We start from the raw sequence: 25,417 nt of genomic DNA on the forward strand, positions 1-25,417 counted from the left end.
GAGCATATAGTGTGCATATGGCCTTTGTGTTGTGCAGTAACATGGTGCTTCTTTTGCTTTTGTTTCTTGAATAGGGAAGAGGACAAGAACATTTTTGATTACTGCAGAGAAAACAACATTGACTATGTAACCAAAGCCATTCAATCAAAAAAAGTGGATGTGAATGTCACAGATGAGGAGGTATGGAGAAAAGATAAGGACCATCAATCTTTTATCTGTTTTGTGTATTAATTCACTGCTACTCCTTTTTAAAATTCAATGGATGGAATTGTTGTAACAAGGTGCTGCAGCAGTTGGACAAACACTTGGTTGTTGAGACAGGGTAATCTGTTTGGAAACAGCTTTCCACTGGATTTCTGGTGGTGTGGATGTCTAACTGTGGGGCTGTAGCATGTCAGATCACAAACTTAGTTTCTCTATTATTTTCAGCAATACCGGCAGCCACTTGCAGAGTGAGATCTTCTGAATACCTCCCTTTCCCCACTTTGTACACTAAATGTGGTCAAACAGAAGTAGGAAGTGAGGGAAACAGCTTTTTTGGCCCATGAAGTCTGTTCAGGTTGAAGGAGGATTTCTGACATGCCACAAGCTTTTCATCATTTCAGACAGAGGGGAAATGAGTTGTGGCATTCACATTCTCTGAGCAGAGAGACATAATTCTCTCTCTCAGAGCTTTTTCCTAGAAAAACACCGAAAGAAGAAGAGAAAAACAATTCTTATCTCTGCTTGCTACTCCTGTTATCTTGCACATGTGAAATGTGTTAAAAAAATTGTCTATCTAAAATAATTTGTCAGTTAAATTCTGCTAAACGTTGTTTTCTTTCCTTAACCAATTAAAAAAAGCTGTGTCCTGACTGTTGGGAGACAGTCATGAGTTTTCTTTAATATTCTTTAGTATTCTGTGTAGTATGGATATAATATAGTATATATATAACATAATATAGTATATAATGTAATATAATGTTATATAATATAGTATATAATTAATATCATATAATATATAATCTATATATTATATTACATATAATATTTATATACTATAATAATATAAAGTATATTATAGAATAGAATATAATATATTTTAATTAATATAGCAATTGTTCAGCATTCTGAATCCATAGAGTTAAATACCAATCATTTCCTTCATCAAGAAAATCCTAATTTTACTATAATGAATGACAGAGGCTTTCCAGCTTCCCAAAACCAGTGACATTGTCTTTCTCTGCTCATCAAGCTCAAACCACCATTCCCCCACAGGGAGATAATACAGGCATTGCCAGAAACCCCAAGAAAAAAGTCTAAAACTGTGAATTGGCTTAATCCTTTTTTTGGTAAGAACAAACAAACTGGGGGCAGTTTCCTGTTGATCCTTCAGGAGTTGTGGCCATACCAGGTTTGTCACCTTGGTTTCCCTGCTTGCACACTGCCACCTAGCCCTGTCCCTGGTCCAGGCTGAGCCCAGCTCCTTCCAGCACGTTGTGTTTTGGTGAACAGATGAAGTGCTTAGACATTCATAGACTGAGACGCCACAAATTCAGTTGGGTTCTCCTGTAGCTCTAAGCAGATTTCTGCCCTCTGAGCCATGACAGCCCCGGCTGGGGCTCTGAATGCTGATGGCAGGGCCTTTTATTATTAATCAGGAATTCATGTGAATTAATTTTCAGTGGAGAGGAGGGAGGGTGTTCACAATCAGGATTGGAATTTCACATCATAAATTCAATGAACTGAAGCTGTCATGTGCCACACGGTCGCTGCAGCAGCGCTGTTCCTGAGCTCCATCCTCCTCCTGCTGATCACAGGTTGCAGGAGGAGATGTCCAGGGCAGTCCCACAGAAAATGCAGCTGGAGTCTGTTCATTAATGAAAGCTCATTTTTAGGATCACATGTTTGCAATAAGTGCATGTTAGCATTGCTTTGTTCCCACTGGCAAAATGCTCTTTTGTAATTAGCAGCATTCAGAAGCTTGTATTTTCCTTTCTGTTCAAATATGCTTGTTTTCAACCAAAGAAATACTGTTTAAAAAAAAAATCAAAATATTTTGTGGAAGCTGAAGTATCCAACTATGTAAAAAACTACAAGCTGACATCCTCTTTGGGAGTTATCCATGAGTCCCTGATGTAAAAGAAGTCCTATTTCTAACTGATGGATATTAGCAGGTGGCTGTTGCAGAGTATGGGATTGATTCAGCACAGGCAGGAGCCAAAAACATCTGCTTACCTGTGAAGGACTTGTGAGAGGATTCCCACTGGGACAAAATTCCCCCATAGATTAAATTCTCACAGCTTCAACAATTTTGGTTTACCCCAACCAATGCTCAAAACCCCAAAAAAATAGCATACCACACCAATACAAATACCAATAGCATACCAATACTATGCATACCAATACTAAGGAAGAATCTGAAAGGAATAGTTGTTTCATTATATGTTGTGGAACTGAAAGCATTGCCAGTGTTGTTTGTTATGCAAACATGTTCTTCTCAGTCTGGGAAGAAACTTCTTTTCTAATATCATGCAAGTTGACTGAAGTTTTAGAACCCATTTTAGACTAGAGATAGCCCAGACTGAGCCTTTTTTGAAGTGTAAGCAGGCACAATCTTGTCATTTTTATTAACTATTTTAGTGTTACTATGTAAATGCATCCTGCCAAATCCAAAAGCTGCCTCACCTGGCTTCTGGACATAATTCACACTATCAATCCCTTGATTTAAATACCTGTAAATTGAAAATATCAACAGGGTACATTCAAAGAGTTGGATTCTTATGAAACAAAATCTACTGAAGCATCAAATAGGCTCGTGCTGAGCTGCAAAGACACTCAGCTCAGCCTTTCCTTGGACAATAAAGACTTGGCTGGGCTTGTAGGGTGTTTAGATTTTATTTTTATGTGACATGGTAGTATTCCATCTAATTGTATCCCTCCCATTTTGTGCAAACCTGGAAGAAGTCAGTGAAAGGAGAAAGAATAAAAATGTAAAGTGTGGATGAGCCAACTTAGTCAAAGCAAAAGGATTTCAGAAAAGGCAGCAGAAGTTCTTGGGGTTTAGATAGATGCACTAGAAAACTTCCAAAGCATAAGTGGCCTTCTCCCCAGAAGAAGTAAAGCTGCTCATGTGCAGCATTCAGGCCAGCATACTGCTAACAGTTTAGACATGATAAACTTCAATTTAGAATTAAACAAAGAACCTAATGACAGTAATCATGTACAAGCTTCCATTTACTGCATCTAAATTGCCCAGAGTTCAACAGAATCGCTTGCATTCACTTATAAGAAGTAGCACAGACTAAAACAACCTGTTTTCCTTTTGTATGTCAGCAGGACTAATGGAATAAGAAATGGACTGTGGCTGTGAAGTCACCCCAGGCACATCCTGGGAGTGTGCCTCACTTGCTGCCTTTTTGAAAATAGTATTTCTCCACCTTCTAACAAACCAGAAGTTGCTCAAAGGCAGAGATGAGTTGCTTTTGTAATTTGTGCCAAGGGCTGTGGAGGTTGTACCTAGATAATTTTTTTTTAATTGTTGGATAAATCCCAGTAAACAAACATGTTACCTGTGTGCAATGTCCAAGCCCTTGCCAAAACCTTAATGAAAGGCATCTGACAGGATGATCACTTGGTCCCTGATCCTTGTGCTTTTGAGACAGCAAATGCTAAACTGGTGCCAGCTTGCCAAGGAAAAGACAGGAGGCAAAATGTATTTGAGGAAGGGTCACATCCTTCTGGATTTATAGGCTTTCTCCCATTAGAAAAGCTTCACCAAACATTTGAGAGCTCTGAAAGTGATTGACTTTCAAGTCAAGTTTACCTGTGTAATTGCAACAACAACCCTTCCATTCACTGTTCCTGCTGTCACAGGGGGATGCAGCCATTCTGTAGATTTCTGTCTCTTCTTAATTACTGCTCACAGAACACTTGCCACAAGTTAGAGTGGCTCATTGCTACCCAGCCATTATAGCTGCAAGCATCGTGCCTGGAAGTGCAGTTTGATACTGTAGCACATCCATTCGGTTTGGCTTTGTTCTCCCCTTTCCCTGCTCAGGCTAATTGATGTGAAAATCATTCCCATCCATTTGTCTGCCCACTCAGTGTATGGGAGACAAATCCCTGTCCTGTGCTTTGTTTGTGAACACCCTGTGACTTGGAGCTGAGCAAAATTGATGTGCTGTTGGCTTGAGAAACTGCTGCAGGAGCTGGCCAAGCTGGCAGCGGTTAGCCAAGCAAAGCACAGAAGATTTAAAAGGCAGGGTTAGTGCACTGGGGCTATTTTTATGCCTTTTTTTTTTTTTTTTAATACTTCAAAGGTGGGGGGAAAATGCATCTACTCTCAAGTTCTGCATCAACTGTTGTGTTTGAATTGCAGGGAGGGAGTACCTTGTTTGACTGCATCTAGCCAAACCTCAGTGCTGCAGTGCTTTCCTACGTGAAATTATTCATGTTGCTTTGAGTCTCTCACTGCTTAATGAAATAGTCATGTGGGAATTGTTTTGGGAAAGCTCAATCTGTGGCCCTTAAGATTTCTGCCACATTATTTAAACACACAAACACAGGCTGTATGCTGATATCAAGCAGCAGCTGGGCAGACTAAAGAGTTTTTCAATATGCAGAGGTGAAATTCCTGCTAAACAAAGATTGGCACTGTATTTTCAATTTAAACTTGGCTTATCACTAAGGTTTATTTTAAGAAAGACATCGGAAAAAAGTGGATTTTGTAGCTGTATAGCTGCCTAAGTATGTTAGCTGGAGCTGTTGACTGTTATTCTGATGTTCTACAAATAATTGTGAATATTATCTAGTTTCTAAATAAACGTGAATACTATCTAATAGAGCCATTAAGGTTGAAAAAGACCTCTATGATCATCAATCCAACCATTTTAAATACTAAATTTGTAGTAATGCTTTTTGTTATGCAATAAGTGGGTTGAGATTCTTCTGGATGTATTTTTCCTTCTACATCTCCTGGTGGGCTCTTGCACAGGTCTCCAAAGCCCCTTGCACCCTGTGTCCAGGGCATAGCATGCTGCAGACATTTCTTGGGTGGAACGTGTCAGCTGTTTAATAGCGCACAATTACAATGCAGAGCCATTTAAGGCACTAATTAGAAAATATTGTATCCATTTAGAGTTGTGGGGAAAATATATAGGTAAGCAGAGTGTAATTACCCAAAGTGGAATTGGCCCAAGACTTGAAATCCATACTCCTGCAAATAGCACAAGGAGATTTTTAATGACTATGGATGATCAGGCTTCAGGGTTTTGTCTTGTTCAAAAAGCACCAAGTGTAGCAGAACCAGAATTTCAGTGTCATGGGCAGGACCAGTTGCACAGTGCTCTGGTAGCCCTGAGCTGTCACTACTAACTTGGTTTTCCTTTACTGGTCTCATCCAATTTCAGTACCAATAAAAAAAGATTCTCCTCGTCCAGAGACAAATGCAAACCAACATATTTTAGCCCCTAATCTGTAGCATGGACTTTGATATAAAGGATAAAAGTGCCTTTATTTTATCATGTAATTGTACAATGGATACATTTGAATAATTGCAATAATATTCCTCTACACATATATCAAGACACTGAAATGATCTGTTGAAGTATTTCTTGCTATTGTACATATTTCAGATGTGCCTCTTCCTTTTGAGATAAACATCTGTGGCTTGAAGAAAGTTGATATATTTCCAATGCAATCCTAAGTCTTAAGTAATTACCAGTCTAGAGATGAGTTAAGGATGCTAAATGTGAATTAAAGATCTCTCCATATTTACCAGTTGTTTTAAGTTGTACTCTTTCCCCCTTGTAGACTTTGATAGGGGTGTTGAGTGCAAGAAAACAAATCATTAAATGCCTGTGGATGTCATCAGTGCTTCCACAGAAAATCACTATCAGAAAATTCATTCTAATGCAAGGTTAATCAGTGTAACATTAAAATTACGTGTTACAAAAATTAATTAGTGGCTGGGTCAAAAAGTGTGAATTTCCTGACTTAAAATCATGCTCTACCTCTGCTGCCCTGCCCAGGAATATCCAGCAGAAGCAGTGTGAGCTTTGGTCACAGGTGTCCTCTGCCCCTCCTGCTTTCTGGCACCATGGCCAGGAAATTTGGCTCAGAGTTCCCATTAGCAGATAAATGAGTTGCTCACCTTGTTCCCCACTGCTTTGTCAAGAGATTTATAGCCAGGCATGGGCTAATTTAACTGATTTCTTTTGTGAGGGTCTGTGAGTGTTTTCTTTGGCATATTGAAAAACACAGGTCAGTCTGATGGTGTCACAGCTTGAGGGAGGTGATTCCTGGTGATCTGCAGGGTGATTTCCAAGAAATCCCCTACAAGTGTGCTGTCCTAAACCAGGAGAGACTGATAGAACATTAAGGCTAATTTGCAAAGTGTACATAGGAGGTTTTCTTTGTTTGCCATCTCAAACTACTTTGGGTTCACAGAATTCACAGAATCACTGGGTTGGAAGAGACCTCAAAGATCATGGTGTCCAACCCAGCCCCAACCCCTCAGCTAACCCCTGGCACCCAGTGCCACATCCAGGCTTTGTTAAACACACCCAGGGATGGGGACTCCACCACCTCCCTGGGCAGCCATTCCAGAACTTTATCACCCTTTCTGTGAAAAACTTTATCCTAATATCCAGCCTGTATTTCCCTTGGTGCAGCTTGAGGCTGTGTGCTGTGGTTCTGTCAGAGCTGCCTGGAGAAAGAGACCAACCTGAGCACAGGCACCTTTCAGGGAGTTGAAGAGAGTGATAAGATCACCTCTGAATCTCCTTTTCTCCAGGCTAAACAACCCCAGCTTACCTTTCTCTGAGATCCTAAGCTATTCCCCATGCCCTTGGGCATGCAGGAAGGCTTGAACTTCATTACATCCATCCCATGGTGGCAGACACCTGTAGGAAGGGCATGGGAAGCAAACTCTGAAGTTTTGGGAGGTGCTGGAGGTATGGATGCCGCAGCCTGCCCAAAAGAGAACAGTCAGGGGTGCCTGCCCAGACACCCAGTTTTAATCTTCTCTTCCAGCAGAGGCAGAACCCATGAATTGAGTGCTTCAGACCTGCCAGAGGAATGAGCTTTTGGGGACTTGGCATCCAGGTGACTTAGGCAGCACTGAATATCCTACCCTTGCTGTGTAAGTCACTGCTCCCAGAGAAGTCAGAGGTGCCAAAATCCTAAATCTGTACAGGAAAACAAATAATGTGCTGGCTCCTGTGTTTCATACTTTGCTGCTTTACCCCTCTAAATTTCTAGCTGGCTTGTGGGCATGGTGCAAAATTAATGAAAAATTGAACTATGTGTCACTTTTGACATTTCTAGCATTATTGTGGAAGTCCAAATCACCAGTAAGTGGCATACTAGTATTATTTTGTATTTTTTATTAAGTCTGTTAATTTTAGAATTAGTGCTTATTACTTAATAGCAAGACTGATTTTCCATGGGGTTTTTTTTTTTTGCTTGGCTTTGTTAATTGTGTCCTGGCTGTTTCAGGGCCGGGCTCTGCTCCACTGGGCGTGTGACAGAGGACACAAGGAGCTGGTTTCAGTTCTGTTACAGAATGCTGCTGATGTGAACATCCAGGTAAGAGGGAGCACAGGTATATGGGATTGATGTGTTACACAGCCTCCTGACCAAATGCTTCCATGAATTCTAAGTTCTTCCCAAACTCCACAGCAAGTTCTCTCAGGGTATTTATCACAGAAGAGCTGCTCCATTCTGGTGAGACCCCACCTGCAGTGCTGTATCCAGCTCTGGGGCCCCAGCACAGGAAGGACATGGACCTGTTGGAGCAAGTCCAGAGGAGATCACAAAGTTGATTAGAGGGGTGGAGCACCTCTCCTGTGAGGCTGAGGGAATTGGGGTTGTTCAGAGAAGGCTTCAGGGTGACCTAATTTCAGCCTTCCAGTACCTACAAGAAAGGCAGAGACTGTTCACAAGATCATGTAGTGACAGGGCAGGGTAGAACAACTGAAACTGAAAGAGAGTAGGTTTAGATTAGATATTAGGAAAAAATATTCTTTCCTGTGAGGGTGGAGAGGCCCTGGCACAGGGTGCCCAGAGAAGCTGTGGCTGCCCCTGGATCCCTGGAAGTGTCTGACACCAGTTTAGACAGAGCTTGGAGGAGCCTGATCTAGTGGAAGGTGTTGCTGTCCATAGCAGGGGTTTGGAACTAGATAATGTCCTTTTCAACCCAAACCATTCTATGATTCTCTTATAAGAACATTAAAAAAAAGTAATTTGGGAAAAATAACAGAATTTTGAGCCACTGAGGTTTGCAGCCCACATGTCTGAGCTTAGCTAGCACCAGTTTTAGGATGTCTGAACAGACCAGGTTTTGACCTAAACTGGTTCAGCAGCCACTTTGCAAATGGTTTCTTCCAGCCAACCAGTCTGCCAGTGCTCCTGAGTCAACACTCCCAGTTCTGTCAGCTTGTTGTAATTAAGGGCTGGCCTTTAATGTAAATGTGATTGTATTAAGAAATAATTGTCCAACATACTCCTGTCAGATTATGATTGACTGCTCTTTACCATCATGGCACTTTTTAGCTCTGCTCTCCTTCCCAGTTTGGACATAGATACACCTTTGCTGATGAATCTTTGCACTCTTACTGGTGAGATCTGAACAGCCTTCAATAAATGCTTGGGTAGTTTGTCAGAGGTGGATGTGAAGCAGAGCTGCAGTCTGAGGGCTTGTGGGCAGAGCTGTTGTGTTCACAAGCTACAGATAGCTGTGTTGGTATTTACACACACTTCAAATTGTTGTAAAAAAGTCTGACTTGCCCTTTCCTGGGCAGAATTTCTGGTGGGATGGGTGTGAGGAAGCACAGCTCTCTTGTGGCTGGTGAGATCTGTATGTTTGTCCTTAGATCTCCAGGGTTTCACCTGTAATGGATTTGATAGGAGTTTTTCCTGACACATAAGAGGGGTGGAGTGAATCCAGTGCAAATGGGGGGCTTTGCACATCCTGTCCATCTCCTGTCAGCTGTGTTGGATCCAGACAGGAGCACCTTTGTGTTGAAATTGGGAAGGAGTGGAACCAGGCTCCTGCCCATTCCCTTCTCCCTGGCAGCCTGGGAGATGGTTCTGGGTTCTCTCTGAAACATCTCTTCTCTTTGACACTTGTCTCATTCCATTGAAGGTAAAGTTTGACTCTTAGAAGAAAAAGCAAAAGAGAGAATCATCATATTTTTTCTCCCCCAAGTATTAATTTTCTGTTAAATTCTTCTCTTTTCTTTTTGATGCATTGCACATTTTCTAACCAGATTATTTTTGGCCAGTAACAAAAGGTTAATAATAGTCATAAAAAGAAAAATCAATCTTTGATATGTTTTTCCCCACCAAGGTAATAAAGGAGAATTTTTTATAAAGGTCTCTATTTGCACGTAGGTGTGTTCCCAGAGAAAGCAGACACATTTTTATTCTCAGCCACATATAAATTGCTGTAACATTTCAAGACTTTGTGACTTAATGTTTATTTTTTTTCTTTTTTTTTTTTAATTTTGACCTTTACCCTGGAAGAATTCACATCCAAACCAAAAGCAGGAGAAATTTTTAAGAGCAAGCAGAAGAAAAAGGGAGAGGGAGAAACTCTAGTTTCCTAATAGGCCATAAATACCAGAACCTGCTATAACACATTACCAAAGGCACCATCAGTTCATGTGTAGGCTGTACAGAGCAGTGTGAGGGGATATCTGGTGGATGGGTGATGCTGTTTTTCCAGATGTGCTCCCAGCAGAGGTTTCCTTCACACCTCTGTCCAAGCAGCCTCCACAATCCCACCTGCCTCTCCAGGTCTTCAGGAATTCTTCTGTCTAGTTCAGATTGCAGCAGCACCTGCATTCAGGCAGCATGAGAGATAAAGAATAAATGAGGGATTATGAGGGTTATGAGCAGGTAGTGAAGGAGAGGAATGCTACAGACCAATTTTTTTTTAATTGCCTGTGTTTTAATACGCTTCTAAAAAGTTAGTCAAACAGCATGACAGATTTATGCTCTCTTCCATTACCTTTTTAATAAATGTTCTTCCATCTTGGCTCTTTTGCAGTGTGCTAAAGGATTTTAGCTGCCCTAAGCAGGCAGTGACAGTGCTGCTCTGCTGGGTGACCTGGAGCAAGTCTTACCTGCTCACTGTGCCTTAATACATTTTTGCTGCCTTATTTTAGTTACCGTTATACTGCCTGTTGTCAAAGTACTGCAATGTCTGGATCAAAAGGGTCTGCAAGTGTCAGCTTATTGCTCTTTGCTGATAAACAGCTTTAGAAGCAGGAAGAGAAGTCTCCTGGCTCTGCTCCTTCTTGCAGCATGCTCAAACCCACTTTAATTCTGGGAATAACCGCGTGCCCCTGGACTGCAGTGATCCAGGGTCTGTGCTTTTTGTTTCAGCACTGGTGCTGCACCTTCCAAGGGTGGTCACTGAAAAGCTGCAGCCACTGAATTCTCTGCTCGCTCATAATTAGCTCTAATAGCACATTTGAAAAAAGGTGCTAAAGCAATTGCCATGGGCAAGGGAATACAAAAAGGCAGCAGGCTGCTCTGCTTTGTTGAGAAGGGGCATTTGTGTAATTGAATTACCTAAATCTCCAGTGCCAGGGGCCATGTCAAAGTGGGCGGTGGGATGGTGTTTGGAGCTCTGCTGGAAATACCCAGAGCTTGGGGCTCAGAACAGCCTCCTTCACTGGAGCTGTTTGCCTACACCAGCAACAAAACAGTTGGGAACATCATGTTCAGGTAAAAGATTCTGAGCATAACACAGTGGTAACATAAGAGTTATGAAGGGGCTCAGCAACACAATTATAATATCCATTTCTAACTTTAAAACATATGACACAAATTTTCCATGTAGAGTATAAACAACAAAGGAAAACCTCTTTCCTCTATGGGGAGAGCACCTTGTGGATGTGAGGTGCTGCTCAAGCAGCTTTAGAGGAGCTCCTTTAGTGTATTTGGGGGACATAACCCATAGACTTTCCTCCTGGACTTCCTGTGGCTGCATTTTGTTTCATTTGTGGGTACTCTGTACTCCAAAATAATAATTCATGTGTTTGTGGCATGCCCTTGGGGGAGTGTATGGGGAACTGTCTGGGAGTGGTGCTCAGCAGCTCAGCTTAATCTGGTAAAGCTTTTCAAGCCTATCTGGCCATGGGAGCAAGTCTTAAAATAAATATTGTGAGTTGTGAAGGGAACTGTGTCACTGGACACACAGGATAATTAAGGGCTGTGTTCATATCTATGAGGTAGAGCAGCTGAGTTTCAACCATTTCTAAATATTTTATGATTTTTAAACTGCATCATTGTGCAATTATCAATGTTACAGTAAAAACATTCTGTGCTGAAATTTTTCTGTAATTCTGATGAAAAGGATGAAAAATCTGTAAATGATCTTCACTTTTTATTTCCTGACTTTTCACTTTCCTGGTAAAGTACAGATCAGTGCACTAAGACTTTAAACCACTGGTGAGCAAGTTCTCAGTAGTCACTCATGGACCCTTCAGGTATTTGAGAAGGAAACTTGAGAGCAAAGCTGAAAATCATCAGGTTAAGAAAGCTGTTGCTAGTATATGTGGGGTTTATTTTATTCATTTATGTAAAGTAGTGATTTCAGTGAAAAGCCTCTGGTGTCTGTCTCTGCTGTCTGCAGAGAGCATTGTTTGATCTTTGGTACCAGTGTTGGATTTGTATCTTCTACCAATTCATGCAGTCATATTTATGCACTGAGGTGGTGCTTGTCAGCATATTTTGAGTTACATTGGGGGTTTTTCTCTTTTTTTTTTTTTTTTTTTTTAAAGTCACTTAGAGTAACATGGTTGCCTCCCCAGGCTGTCTTTTCTCCCAGTTCCCAACTTCCCTCCTCTATTTGCATCCTAACACTCATAATCAGAGTGTTCCTGGAGACATGGAACATGGAGCAACCATCCCTTGTAATACCTTCACTGACTGGGGATTAAAAAAAGGAAAAAACCTTTTCTAATGAAGACAATACAAACATAATAAATGGCAGGGAGGGTTCATCTCCCTCATGACTCAATCCTTTTCAAACAACATTATTATTGACTGACCTATTGGTTGCCAAAAAGGAAAATCAATTGTACTAGAAGTAGTTGCTGGGCCACAGATCACAGTACTAACCCAGCAGAGACAGGTTGATTTTTATCAACTATCTAAAGACTAATTTCCACCATTAGCTAAAAATTAAGTAAAAATTATGGATATGTCGAAGATTGCTAAGATTGGTGGTCTGCTGGTTTTGTGTGTTTGTGTGGATTTTCTCTTTTTCTGCCTGACTTCTAAAGGCTTCTGTCTGTACAGGGTAAAAAGAAGCAAGGAATAGCCAGGCCTGCTTGCCTGCCTGCTTTTTTTTTCTTTTCATCCTTCTTCATTTGGGTTTCACAGCAAGGGTCTTGTGTTGGTAGATATTTAAAATTAAGCTGGTCTCAGCAAATATGCATCCCTTCCCTGCCTCCTGCACCAAACATTATTCATGCCCTCATGATCCTGTGCCTGTAGGGAGATGGAGAAATTGATGTGGATGTTTTGGCTGTTGTGACCAAGGACCACAGGCTCCATCTACACATCTTTCCCCCTCCCCAGTGAGATGAGGGATACAAAAACATTTTTGGGTAGGGTGCCAGCTGCCAAAGTCCTCTGCTGTTCTGACCATTCTCTAAACCTGGCTGAGATTAAATAGGAACATGACAGCCTCGTGCCCTTGCAGTTAATGTCCCCAGGATCAATTTCTCCCTAAATATACTAAAAGCCTGGCTCATAAAGCCAGGAGGGGTCCTGTCCTGGACCTGATGCTGCAGCAGAGGCTTTGGCATAGGCATGCTCACAGCATGCAGAGGATGTCACAGGTACTGCTGTGGGAGGGAGCTACAGTAGGGACACTAAACAGAGATGAAAAGCAAAGCAGTGAGAGCAGATTTATTACCCACAGTAGTGTCCTCCTTCCCTTAACCACCCCCATCCCTGTCTCAGCATTTCTGTGGTCAGGTTTGTTAAGCAGATCTCTGAAGACTCTGCAGCCATGCACCCCTTCAGCTCTGACACTGCTGCCAGTGGGTGTGGAAGCCATTAGCCAAAAGAAAGGAGAGATCTGCTCAGTGACAGAGGGTAGCATTCTACATTAAAGCATTGACATGGTGCCAGTCACACAGTTATTACAGGTGGCACAGCTCCATGTCTCTCCTGAGAGTCTCTCTGTGGAATGTAGATTGGCAGCAGGTTGAATGTTAAATGGTCACCACTCAGCAGATGCTGTTTTTACCTACTGGGAGAAAAGTCCCTTTCAGCAGAAACATTTGCAAAATATTTGCACTCTGAATATATGCTGGGAAAGGCAGAGATTTATCCCTGGTTTGCTCCTTAGCTTCTGAAGCCACCTCAGGCCTCATCAACACTAACCATCAGTTGTACACATGATGAGATGTTTCCTTCTGCTTGTCCAGACTGGGCCTTTTTTAGCATTGTTTCTTCCTATCTTCCAGCTTGACATATCCAGTCTTTGTTTCTTCTGCTGCCTGTAGACAGATGAATCATTGCTTCATGGCTGGTGCAGCAGAGCAGTTGGCACCCTTGCAGGCAGCCCAAGTGCAGCACTGCCTGCAAAGCAGCTCAGCAGCCAGGAACTGCTGCAGGCTCCTGTGTCCTGCAAAAGCAGTGTTTGAAAAGTGAAATCCAAGAGCTGGCCCTGAAAAAACTCACAGTGGTCTCTGCTGCTTTGCCCTGAAAGTCTCCTTTTGGGGTAATCAAAAGGCAGGACTGAGGACAGTGGCACATTTAGTGGGCCCTGTACTGAGGGCTGTGCTGTGCAGAGGGAGCCATTTCCATGGCCAGTGCTGGGCCAGGAATGCAGAAAGGCACACAGTTTTAGCTCAGGGAGCCTTGTGCTTGATTCCATGCCTGACAGCACAGCTCATTAGTGGTACACCCCCTGTCAAGGCTCACAGTAGACAGAAGCCAGCAGCAGCAGTGAGCTCTGAGGTCAGGGCAGGTGGCACCCTGGAGGAGAAACAGGTATCTTGTTGTCTTCATGTGTCCCTGCAGAGGCAGGAAAGAGCCTTACCTTGAATGCCTCCCTTGGAGGACATGGGATGGCCCCATGGCCCTTGGTCCCAGGGTCATCTTTGAAATCAGCATGTGTTAAAACACCTGTAATTCCTGAGGTCATTGTTGGAAATGCTTTAGCCCCTCATTAAGGTGTTTGGGGAACTGCACAAACAGGATGCCACTGGCAGCCAAGCTGGTTCTTCAGGTGAAGCATCACCCTAAGGAATGGTCTCTAATCACCCTAGGAGTGGTCTCTAATCACCCCAGGAATGGTCTCTAATCACCCCAGGAATGATCTCCAGCCTTGCTTCATTTCCTATGGCTTTGCTGTCACTCCTCCCTGCCAGAGGAAACACCAAGCCATCAGCTACCCTTTGCTCAGGAGAGATGGTTCCTAGAACATCTTCTTTTACCATCAGCCTTTTGGAAAAGCTTTCCCTGTTTTGAAGAAGTTCTGCCACTCACCTTCTCCCTGAGGACTTCTCAGTTTGAAAAAAGTCTCAAGGCTTTACTTCCAAATGGAATTTTATATTCATCTGTTGTTGGCAGTTGTTTCTTCTGGTTTGCTCTAAAAATCAAAACCAGCAAACCCATATAGAAAAAAGAAAAAACCTACAACAAAAAAACCCCAATTCTATGTAAATCATTGGGGCATCTCAAATTTGCAGTCTTCAGCACAAATTACTTTTAAGTTTTGCTAAATGAAATTGTCCTAATGCTTTAGATATTGGGGCAGTGACTCTTCAGGCTTATTTTGGTTAGATTTTAAGTAAGATTTTTCATTTTTATAGCTCCATGGATTATAGGTGGCAGAACATCACTGAAAATGGCAAAGCTAATTTAGTAGGTTCCTGTTTCTCAACTTGTACATGTTACTTTTGCATCCATGTCAGTGTTTGCATCCAGTGTCAGTGGAGGAGACTTTCTAGCTCAGAGTTGTCTCTGGTGGCAGGGAAGAGTCAATGCTTAGGAGACAGAGTAGGGTAAGCATACAGTGATAATTTCATATATTTTCCCAGAATCCAGGGCTTGGAGGCTTCCTGAACCACTGTTACTATTTTTGCACTTTTGGATTTTTCTTTGATAAATTTCTTTCATCCCTCTTTGAATTCCCAAACTTTATGCTAGTGGGAGTCCTGTAGTTTAACTGTGCATTTGCTTTGCACTTGCCATGATCATTTCATGTGAGAGCCTATTTTTCTTGTGTAATGAGAAACAGTAATTGTTCCCTCAGTTACCGTCTCTGTCCTGTTTTTGACTTTCTTGGCCTCCTTGATTCCCCTTGGTCACTTCTTTATCAGACTGAGGAGTTTTATGTGTTTAATCCTACCCCATTTGGAAGCTGCTCAGTAACTTTGCCACTTGTCATTCTTTGGGTCATTTCTAGTTCTTCTTTATTCCTCTCAGATAAAGGGAACAGCACTTCTCCCAGTGCCCAGGCTGTAAGTACAATATGAGATATAATGAAGCAATATAGTCATGTTTTCTTATTTCTTTTTTTTTCCCCCAATGCCTCCTTGTTGTTTGTTTTTTAACTACTGTTGAATACTGAGCTGGTGTTATAGAGCTGTCTGTAATAACTCATGATCTGTCTCCACAGTGGTTGTATTAGCTACTTCAAAGCCCATTGCTCTGGATTTAGGCTGAAGATTGTTTTTCCACATGTGCATTACTTGGTGTTTTTTAGAGTTGAATTTCATCTGCAAGCTTTTCACCCTGTGACCTTTAGATCCTTTTGTAGCATTTTACATGCAGCTTTTGTTTAAAGGACTTGAATAATTCACTGCCAGCCTGCTTCCCCTGTTCCCTTCTGTGGGCTGAACAACCCAGGCCCTTGCACAGATCCCTCAGAGGCTCCAGCTCTCACCAACAATTGTGCAAGCTGGTTGTTTACTCCTGTTCAGTCTCTAATTTTGTAATCACTTCTCAAGCAAAGACCTTCCCTCTTGCTCTCTGATAGCATCATTTAATAGTCTTTGGTGAGAGGGTGTGTCCAGAGGCTTTTGGAAATCCATGTGAACAGGCATCCCCACTCGTGTGGGACAGCAGAAATCTTGGGACAGCAAAGGCTGCTGCCATCCTTTCTCTGCCTGTCACAGAAAATCTACTCAGTTGCTCCCCTTTGTAACAAAACAAGTAAATCCTATCTTGGAGTAATCTTCCAGTTTATCTAACACACCAATGGATTGTCCCACCTTAGACATTCCACGTTGCAATGAGTTTTCCTTCTTTTAACATTGCTCAACTTGGCTGGAATAGAAGTTTGTTACAAAGCAAAGGCCTGAACTTCCACAAAGGTGTGTTGAGGCTGTGTGTGGTGCTCATTCTCAGGCTAGGAGGTGCCTGTCTGCAGGCTGGGTACCAGCATTGGAAAAACTGTTGAACTTCCATCATCTAAATCCGTTTCTGCTGTTCCAGCCAATTAAACATTAAAATGAGCGTGACAAATAAGTGTTTGTTTATGGGTCAGTAACTCTGGAGTGTGGCTGTGACATGGCTGCCCCAGACAATCCATTTCAGGGCAGGCCTGGGCAGCCTGACATCCTTGGGTGTGTAATTGCTTTTATAGGGAAAGGGAAGCAATAAGGATAATGCAGCTATCAGGCCCCGACTCACTAGTTCAGAAACTTCCCCTTGCCAATCAAATTCCTTTGGTATTCAACCAGTTTTAGGCTTGTTCCAAAGGCATTATTGTGCTGTCAGAGAATATCCTGATGGATATATGCATTCTCTCCAGTGCTGGATGTTACTTTCTTGGTTTTGTCCACCAGCCAGCCCTCAGTGCACACTTTATGGCAACAGACAGGCCTGTCTTGTTCCTCTCCCTTGCTTCCCCCTCCTCTATTATATATATAATTTTTTTCAGCACTATTAGATTATTAAATGCTTAATGACTATTCCATTCCTGCTAACTATACTTTTGATGAGCTGCAGTAATAAAACTTTGTAACAGTAAAGCGTGTGTCTGGTTCCTTTATAGGAAGGGCACATTTGGGGAGCTGAAGTAATGGGGGATAAAACTCAATTAATGAATAGAAATAAAAAGAAGTAAATGAAGTAATCAAACTCTGAGAAATTAGTATTGGCAGGTCTTGAATGATGCTCTTGGATGAACAATCTTTCAAAATCCTTCCTTGTATGCCGCTGCTGTCTCTTTATTTATTATTAAAATAACATGATCCATGAGGCGCTCGGGGTGACTCCCAGCCTAGCTAATTCTAATTAATCCAGTCAGGGAGAGCAGCAGGGTAAGTGGAGCAGTCTATCGGATTGAAATTCATAACTTAATTGAGGTCAAAGTCCTGGGTTGGGAGAACAAAAGTCTTTCACTGGGACCAGGCAGATCAATAGCAATAAATATCTGGCTTGGATGCAAGTAGCTTATAGTGACGGATTATCTGACACTGGCCAGAGGTCTTGGTCTTGTTCAGGGCAAAGTCCTATGGCATGTTCAGTGGAGGGTGACTTTTGCCCGTGTTCCCTCCAAAACCCCAAACAACTCTTGAAGGACTCGTGGGACCCTCAGGAGAAGGATGTCCATGCAGAAGTCCACATGGGTCAAGCTGAAATTTGATTTCTCAAGGTACAGGTGTCTCATCAGTAGCACAAGGGCAAGTGTCACATTAGTGCTGATGGAGGCTGGAAGAAGTTGCTCAGGCTTACAGGAACTTGGAGCTAAATCACAGTTTGTCCAGAAAAAGACCTTTAGGATCAGGGGAAGCTGAACCGTGGATGGATGGGCTTTATGCCAAGTCTGTATTTATAGCACCTTTACATAGGAGGACAGAGGAAGGTTGGAAGAGGGAAGTGTAAATAATCATTAAGTTGGGTTTGTAGTGTGAGAGAAAACAGCAGAGGCAGATGTGATGTTGCCTGTTCTTCCGAAAAGAAGAACAGATGCTGTTGTCACTGTCATATTTTCTGGAAAAATCTCTTTGCCCAGGATTCTTCTCCTGGGAAGCTGAGAAGCCTCAGAGAAAAATGAAAGCAATAATTATCTGATGTGCTTCTCCTGTGCCCTGCTGCTTTGGAATGTGTTTGGACATTGTTTACCAGCTGGTGGTTGTTTCATTGGTTTCATGTGAATTATTTTGACTTATTGGCCAATTATGGCCAAGCTGTGTCGAGGTTGGAAAGAGTCACGAGTTTTCTTTGGTATCTTTCTAGCCTTTTGTCTGTATAATTTCTGTATTCTTTAGTATAGTTTAGTATAGTTTTAGTATAGCATTCTTTAATATAATATAGATCATAAAATAACAAATTAGCCTTCTAAGAACATGGAGTCAGATTCATCGCTTCCTCACCTTCATTGGGGGCGCCCTGAATACAAGATGCTGTGACCTCCAAAATGTTCTGTTCCAAGGGGTTTGGATGTGCTAAGGATGGCTGCTTTCCCAAGCCCTTGCCCTCTCCTAAACCAGAGAGGAAGCCTGAGGTCCTGCCTGGGATCTGTGGCCTTGCACTGTGCACACAGCTTTCCCTTGCAGTGGGCACTGAAATACTCATCAATACCAGCAACTGCAGAAGCTTCTCTGAACTTTGAAAGAAGCAGGTCCTTCGGCTGGAGTTCAGAATTAAAATGCAATCTTCACCTAGGCCGTTATTAATGCAACATTTATGCAGATTGGAGTGTTCTGCTCGTATCCTCTTTGCAGAGGACAAATCCTGCTGTGGTCAGCACTTGATGCATCCCAGATGGATGTTGTTCTGCCAGTGCACTTCAACACAGCTTGGAAGAGAGATGGAAACCGCAGCTTGGACCCAGCCAGGGACTTGGTTTGACACACCTGCTCCTCCCATTAACACTGCATGAGGCTAAAGCATCTCTTCTCATCCAGAAATGTTCAGAAGATCTCTTTGGCTCCACAGGTCAGGTTTCCAGGTGTAGGGCAAAAGCCTTGGCTGGTCAGGTGTCAGGTTTTAATGTGATGAGCAACTGTTGCTTTTCCTGGGTGTGTAAATGTGTAGGGAACACACAATATGGGTGAAAGAAGGTAATGCAAAATGTAATCTTATCCCCCAGTGAGTTGCAGCTGGACCCTATTACTAAAGATGAGGAGCAGGCCTGATGATAACAGGCAACACCTGTAGCAAATAAGAACTAGTGGTATAAAAGAGTGGACTGATGGGAGCTAGAGTCAGATGGCTGCTGCAAGGACTAAGAACAGTCAGTGCTTAGAGGAGCTGCCTGTGAGAAACGTCAAGGAGGTATGAAACTCTGGTGCTACAGAATCCTTGCACCATAATGATAATAGAACTGTTGTAATATGTAAGACAACATAAATGAGACTTCTGTACCCTCACACCCTTTTGAAACTGTCTCTGGGAAACACCTCTTGTTTTCCACTGCAGGACAGCAGGACATTTGCTTTGTGTGGACAGAATGCAGTGAACAAGGCAGCTGTTTAGTACATTAAAATATATATATATATATAAATATATACAATGCACACATACACTTGCTTTTTCTATATACTGCTGTTATTATCTACTACTTACTATTCTGCTATATATTGCTTTCCTCATTCATGTCCCATCCATGGCACAACCTCCTCCTTCCAAGCTGGTGGTTTAACTTGTTAGGACCCTAATTACTGAGAATTTTAGACAAAAATCAAAAAATTCACTCTCCAGATTCTTGGATTATTTGTGTGTTCCTGCTTCATTCCTGCCCAGCCTATACGAGAGCAAAAGGTTCCTGAAGCTGTTAAACACTGCAAGCAAAACTGCACTGGCAACTGTCATCAAGGGGAGAAGGGGTTGAGTGATTTATTTTGCTCTATATAAAAACTAACAGAAAAATCCAAGTACTGAACAATTCATGACTTAACAGCAAAATCTCGTGAGCAATGCATCTTGAATATACAGAACTTTGAAATTGCACTTTAGTTTGAGTCATGGCTCTTCTAAGGTTTAGAAGGAAAATAATTTAGAATATGAACATTAACATTTTTCCCCTTTTAGAGCCACACCTGTGATGCAGGTGAGAGAATTTGGGGGTTTTTTTGTTGTTGTTTGAGAGAAATGACAAGATCTGTCCATTCAGAGCTGGGTTTCCACAGTTCTATATGTTATTAAAAAACATAGCAGTAGATGCCCAGATCTATGGGATATCTGTGGATTCAGTGAAGAAATTCTGTTTATGGCTCTTTTCAGAGTCAAGTTTAGGTTTCTAATTCTCCAGTTTTGCTACAGAATCCCAGCATGACCTTGAACAAGTCACTTGATTTCTCTCTGTTGTGGTTTCCCATTTGGGAAATGGTGGGGCAAATAATCGTTTTTTATCTCATGGATATAACAAGATTATAAAAATATGGTACTTTTAAGAACCTTAGAAAACTGATGAAATGAAATTAAACAGATCCTGCAGTCCGGATAAAATGAGATGAAACAAGCATGAAACTATTAGTGAAAGAAATGTTTCTTTATCTTCTGCAAATAAAAATGCAAAGTGATTAAGTGGGTCTTTTCTAGCTATTAGCAATAGCAGCTCTAGCCAGCTGACTTCTGCCACCCTTGTAAATTAATTTGTGGGGTACAGCCCTGAATTTAGTATCCTCACAATAAATACCCTTAAAAATTTTGTCACCTTCTGTGATGCACAACATTACTGCCATGATACTACTGCAATTAACTTGCCCTGCAGATAAAAAGTGGCTGCTTTAAATGAGATACTCTAACACAATGCTTTGCAAATTTATTTTAATTGATTTTTTCCCCCCTCCCTGTGATATTTCCTGCCTTTACTGTATATCAGCAGTATTTTTGTGAGGCAGGGGAAAGGAATGGGAATGAAGTTAAAGGTTTTTCTTGTCCGGGACTGGGTTGGAGGTCTGGTGGAGCAAACCCCCCATGTCCCTGCTGCTGGCAGCAAGGCTGAGCATGGTTAGGGATGCGCTTTGTGTGGGTGTGAGGCGCTGGAAGAGGAGGAAAGCCCCAGCTCAGGGCATTTTCCTCCCCTGGCTTGGTTGACTGGATGAAAAAGTCTCTCAGCACAGCTCTCAAATCCAGGTAGGGATTAATGAGCAAAACAGGATGGGAGGAGTTTGGGCTGGTTGACTTTATCTAACACAGAAGGAAGACAAGCAGAGTGTTACAGAAAGCAATAGGCTGGAACACGCTACAAAGATACTTTGAGATGTGTGTTGGGACTCTGCCAGAGGCCAGGTTACCTGTGTTCAGGAAATCTCAATTTAATCTTCTTTTCTTTTAGTTTTGTTTGTTTGTTTTTTTAAACTCAAGTTTTAATCACTTTGGATTGTGCAGGTGAAATCTGAATCAGAAGCCAGATCTGCCAAAGCTGCCTGGTTCCCTTGTCTGTGATGCCCTATTCCTGCTGCTATTGTGGGGATGTTTTGAGGCAGTGCTCACAGATTACGTGGTAATTTGGCTTCTGAAGTGGTATGAAATTGAGCATTACACTTTGAATTCCAGTGGTCAGACTCAGAAGAGATTTGTAAAGTTACAGCTCAGCAACTGCAAATGATCCATTTTTCACAGCTTAATGACCAAGGGCTTGTTTTTGGAGTGATGGGAAGTGATCACACACACCCTTACCTCCAGCACTAATTGTAGAGTAAAAGAGGTTAAATTAAACCTTGGGGGCACTTTTGATCCCGATCTTTAACAGCAGCAGGAAAACTCAGAGCTGTGGTGACTTTAAATCATTCATTTTACCTCTCAGAAGGAAAAGTTAAGCATGGATGTGGTCAGTTTGCTCTGGAAAGAAACAACTTGCTAAGCCCAGTCAGCTGGGGTAAACCACAATGTAAAGGTTATAAATGTGTATTGAGACAAAAATGGAAAATTATATAAACTAATAATTTAGACATGGATTTTAAATCATCCCTTTTTTGCCTGTCAGTTCAAGTGTTCCTCTTGTTCCCATTTAAATTTTAAGGCATTAAGCAAGAGCAAAGACCGTCCCTATCCCAAAGAGATCATCTTGGCATCAGATACAGTGCCACAGGTAGTGCAAATGGGAAGGCTGAGTGAATGGAAGTAAGAGAACAAAACAGAGATCAGCAGAAAAATGGAATTCTTGGCTCATGGCTTGCCCAGGCAATGCCAGACAGCAGTGACACAGAGGGTCATGGCAGAAGGAGTCTTAAAGGAGGATTTAAAGGATGGGAAGGTGTCATTACTGAGGACTTCTGGCAAAGGATAAACACGTGAATTCTGTGCTTAAATCAATGGGACTTTTACTGGCATGTGTCCTAGGGCTGAGTGTGTCCCTTGCTGGGATCAGTTAAAAAAAAAAAAAACCCTGCAAATGCTGCATTTTACCAAGTCCATTGGGAGAAAGAATCAGTGATGGAGAAGAAATGGGAGACTTTTCATAGAGAAAAAGAGAAAATTGCTTCATTTGCATAGGAATGTATCACAGCTGTACCCCTTGCAGAAAATATTTCCTTCTGGGATAGGGTGGTTTAAAAACACAGTCACCCAGCTGCAAAATTGGTTCTGACTCAAGCAGACAATGGCCCTCATTTCTGGATGGATGATGCTTTCAATCTTGTGCCCAGCTACTGAAAACACCTGGTAGAGTTCTGGTCTCCAGGACATCATCTTCCAGTTAAACATAGGAGTTTGGCTGTTTCTAAACAAAGAATTTCTGAGCACCATTCCCAAACTGGGGGAATTGTCCATCTAGATTTGCCAACCACAACCCATCTTGTTTGATGTGGCTGCTTGATGGCTTCAATGGTGGCATCTCCTGCATGATCAGAGAGCATAAAAACATCTTTGCTGTCATCATTTGGTCTTTGAGACACTTGGTTTGTAGGTGGTGCTGCATTCCAATGGCTCAGGTATGTGTCCTGGGAATCTGGAGTTGTAGCAAGTCACGGTGATCAAAAAAATCAGAAATACAATTTTGGGGGTGCCTGGTGGGCTTTTAGCAAAAATCCAGACAGATCTGTGGTTCTTTGATCATTGTTGGCTTTCAGGAGCTGCTGCTGTGGAGAAGCAACAAGGCATCAAAAAGGAGGGTTTCACCCTGTTTTGTTGGCTTAAGAAATTCTCTTGGAAATGTGAGTTCTAGTTATTGTTACTACCACTAATTTATATCCTACTCTAACTCTAATCTAATCTAATATCTAAATTTTGGTGTCCTGGCCAGCTGTGGTATTTCCTGTTCCAGCAAGAGCCTTTTTGCTTCATCTCTTTTCAAGACACTCAACCAGTTTTCACCTCCATTTCTCTCCCATGTTCTTCATAGCTACAGGTCTATAAAATGTTAGGTGTTATCTCTTCAATACCATTTAGGAAAAAAAGAGGAATGCAGGAAATATCTGATCTTTAGCGCTGAGGGTTCTTTTCTGCTGAAAAAAAAAAATAAAATTCCTAAGCATTAGATTCAGGAGGTTTCAAAGAGACATCAGTTAAACCTGCCTGCTCAGTTAGAGCCAACAAGTGGATCTTTCAGATGTCTGAGTGTTCCCTGGGGGTTCACATTATTAATATCTGCCTTATGACAAGGTGGCTGTGCTGATGCCAGGCTTTTTTTCCCAGCCAGCATGATTAATTTTTCCTTCCTTTCTTAATATCTCCGAGCCAGATGCTTCTAAATGTCCTCACAGGGTGGATTGCTGTTCTTAGCTACTCCTCCTTCCCCCCTACCCCTTTCCAACTAATTCATATAATGGCTCTGGAGGTGCATTTTGTAGCATCACAAAAAGCAAAACTTTGAAAGCCTCCTGAGGTGATGGACTTGACACGTGCAGCTCTGGCCTCCCGACGTTCCTGGTGGGCTTGAAAGCTTTGTGCCAGGTAGTCTGTCAAGAACATTTCCCAATTCAGAGGGTGCTTATTTGCCTAGCACTTTACAAATTATATCCATGCAGAAGTGCTGAAGTGCAAGTATTCCTGGTGGGGAGGTTGACAGCAGGGTGTTGCACTGACGTTTTGGAGACAGGGAATTTTGGCCGAGGCAGAGGAGGAGGAATGTTTGCATTATTTATGGAAAGTGCAGTGGATCTTCAAGCACTGATTTATTTTAAGGGCTTCAAAACATTGTGGTGCTCAAAAAGGTCTTTATTCTGCAGATGGAAATGAATTCTCCGTCACAGGTCTGGTTCCACAGTGCAGCTGCATGGGTCTGAGTGGTACAGCTGAGAGGGAAGAGCTTAGCAAGCCGTACAGCTTGTTCCTAAGGTGTTCCTGCTTAGCAAACTGACATCCATCAGTTTTCTCCATATAATAGATTTGTAGGTCTTCTGTATTTATCCTCAGTGGTTTTCAGTCATTAGTGCATTCACCTGTGTGTCAGGGGATTTTTCCTGGAGGAAGCAAAACCCATGAAGAGAATAGTTAGTGGTTAATAAATGAAGATTTAGTTGTTTCTTTTTTGTAAGTGTTAATACAGTCTGTGCTAGGTAGATCAGTGGATTAAATGATGGAAGTCTTAATTTAAGAAATCTAGAAAATAGCATCTCTTAATTTCTTATATGACAAGCTAAAATGTCAAATCTATTATGTTCCACTGTTTGGGAGTGTTTTTGCAATTTAACAGTGAGAAACGGTATAATATAAAGCAATTAATTTGCCAGTGCAAATAGAGCTGTAATTAGGGGAATTACATTTTAGTCTGAAGTTCAGATTTTTTGTGAGAAAATGAGGATACTAAGAACATCCTGAGAGTAAGGATGCTCTTAAGAGCATGTCTGTTCCACAACAGACAGCTGGCCATTTAGCCATGTGGAAGGCAGCCTCAGACAGCCCTTTGGCCCACAGCAGTGTGGGAATTAAGTTAAAATTAACCTGAGTTTGGAAAACAACTAGCACCACTTTATTTGTCCATTTAATTGAATTATATGACGCTGTGTAAGTATGCTGACCCACAGACGTAAATTGCTCCACCCCACCCATTTCCCTCCTTAATTCTCTCATGCTAATGGAGCTGATGGGATGTTGACTGCAGAGAGAGAGAGAGAGGGAAAGAGGCTGGAAATAAAAGAGGCTGGAAATAAAAAGGGACTGTTCCAGCCTGGTGCAAACCTTCCCCTTCAGTAAAATGCTCTGTGTCACAGCTGCACTCACTGCACTGTGATCTTTGTTGCCATTAAGCTGATTATATCCACAGAAGGATTCATCCAACTAATCCCACAATGCTGCAACCAGTTGCTTTACATTTAAACACAATCTTTATTTTTTTTTTTTCTAAGAAATAAAAAGTCAGTCAGGCTTCACCAGATTCTCAAAATGGTTCAGGCTCTTACAGGGACACACTTTTTTTTCCTGTTTAGTTTAATAGAGGAAAATAGGACAAATTAATGGGCCCCATGCATTAGTGGATATGCTTAGTTTGGGAGCCTGAGGTGTAATTTGGGGTGAAGGTGCAGTGTGTGACTGTGCCTTTGGCACTGCATCATTTTGTGTTTGC

The 25,417-nt window shown here is 42.0% G+C and overlaps 1 protein-coding gene across 1 annotated transcript in view; it reads left to right on the forward strand.

The window, feature by feature from the left end:
• Positions 1–25,417, forward strand: part of ACBD6 (acyl-CoA binding domain containing 6) — an 82,787-nt gene that overhangs the window by 36,942 nt on the left and 20,428 nt on the right. The window contains exons 5-6 of the mRNA XM_054286179.1: positions 75–180; positions 7,480–7,569. Of these exons, the coding sequence (XP_054142154.1) occupies positions 75–180; positions 7,480–7,569 (196 nt within the window). The remainder of the gene's footprint in view (positions 1–74; positions 181–7,479; positions 7,570–25,417) is intronic.

The sequence above is a fragment of the Melozone crissalis genome, unplaced genomic scaffold, assembly GCF_028551555.1.
Source record: "Melozone crissalis strain CALT ecotype California unplaced genomic scaffold, PUWL_Pcris_2 ptg000045l_1, whole genome shotgun sequence".
NCBI classification, from domain to species: domain Eukaryota; kingdom Metazoa; phylum Chordata; class Aves; order Passeriformes; family Passerellidae; genus Melozone; species Melozone crissalis.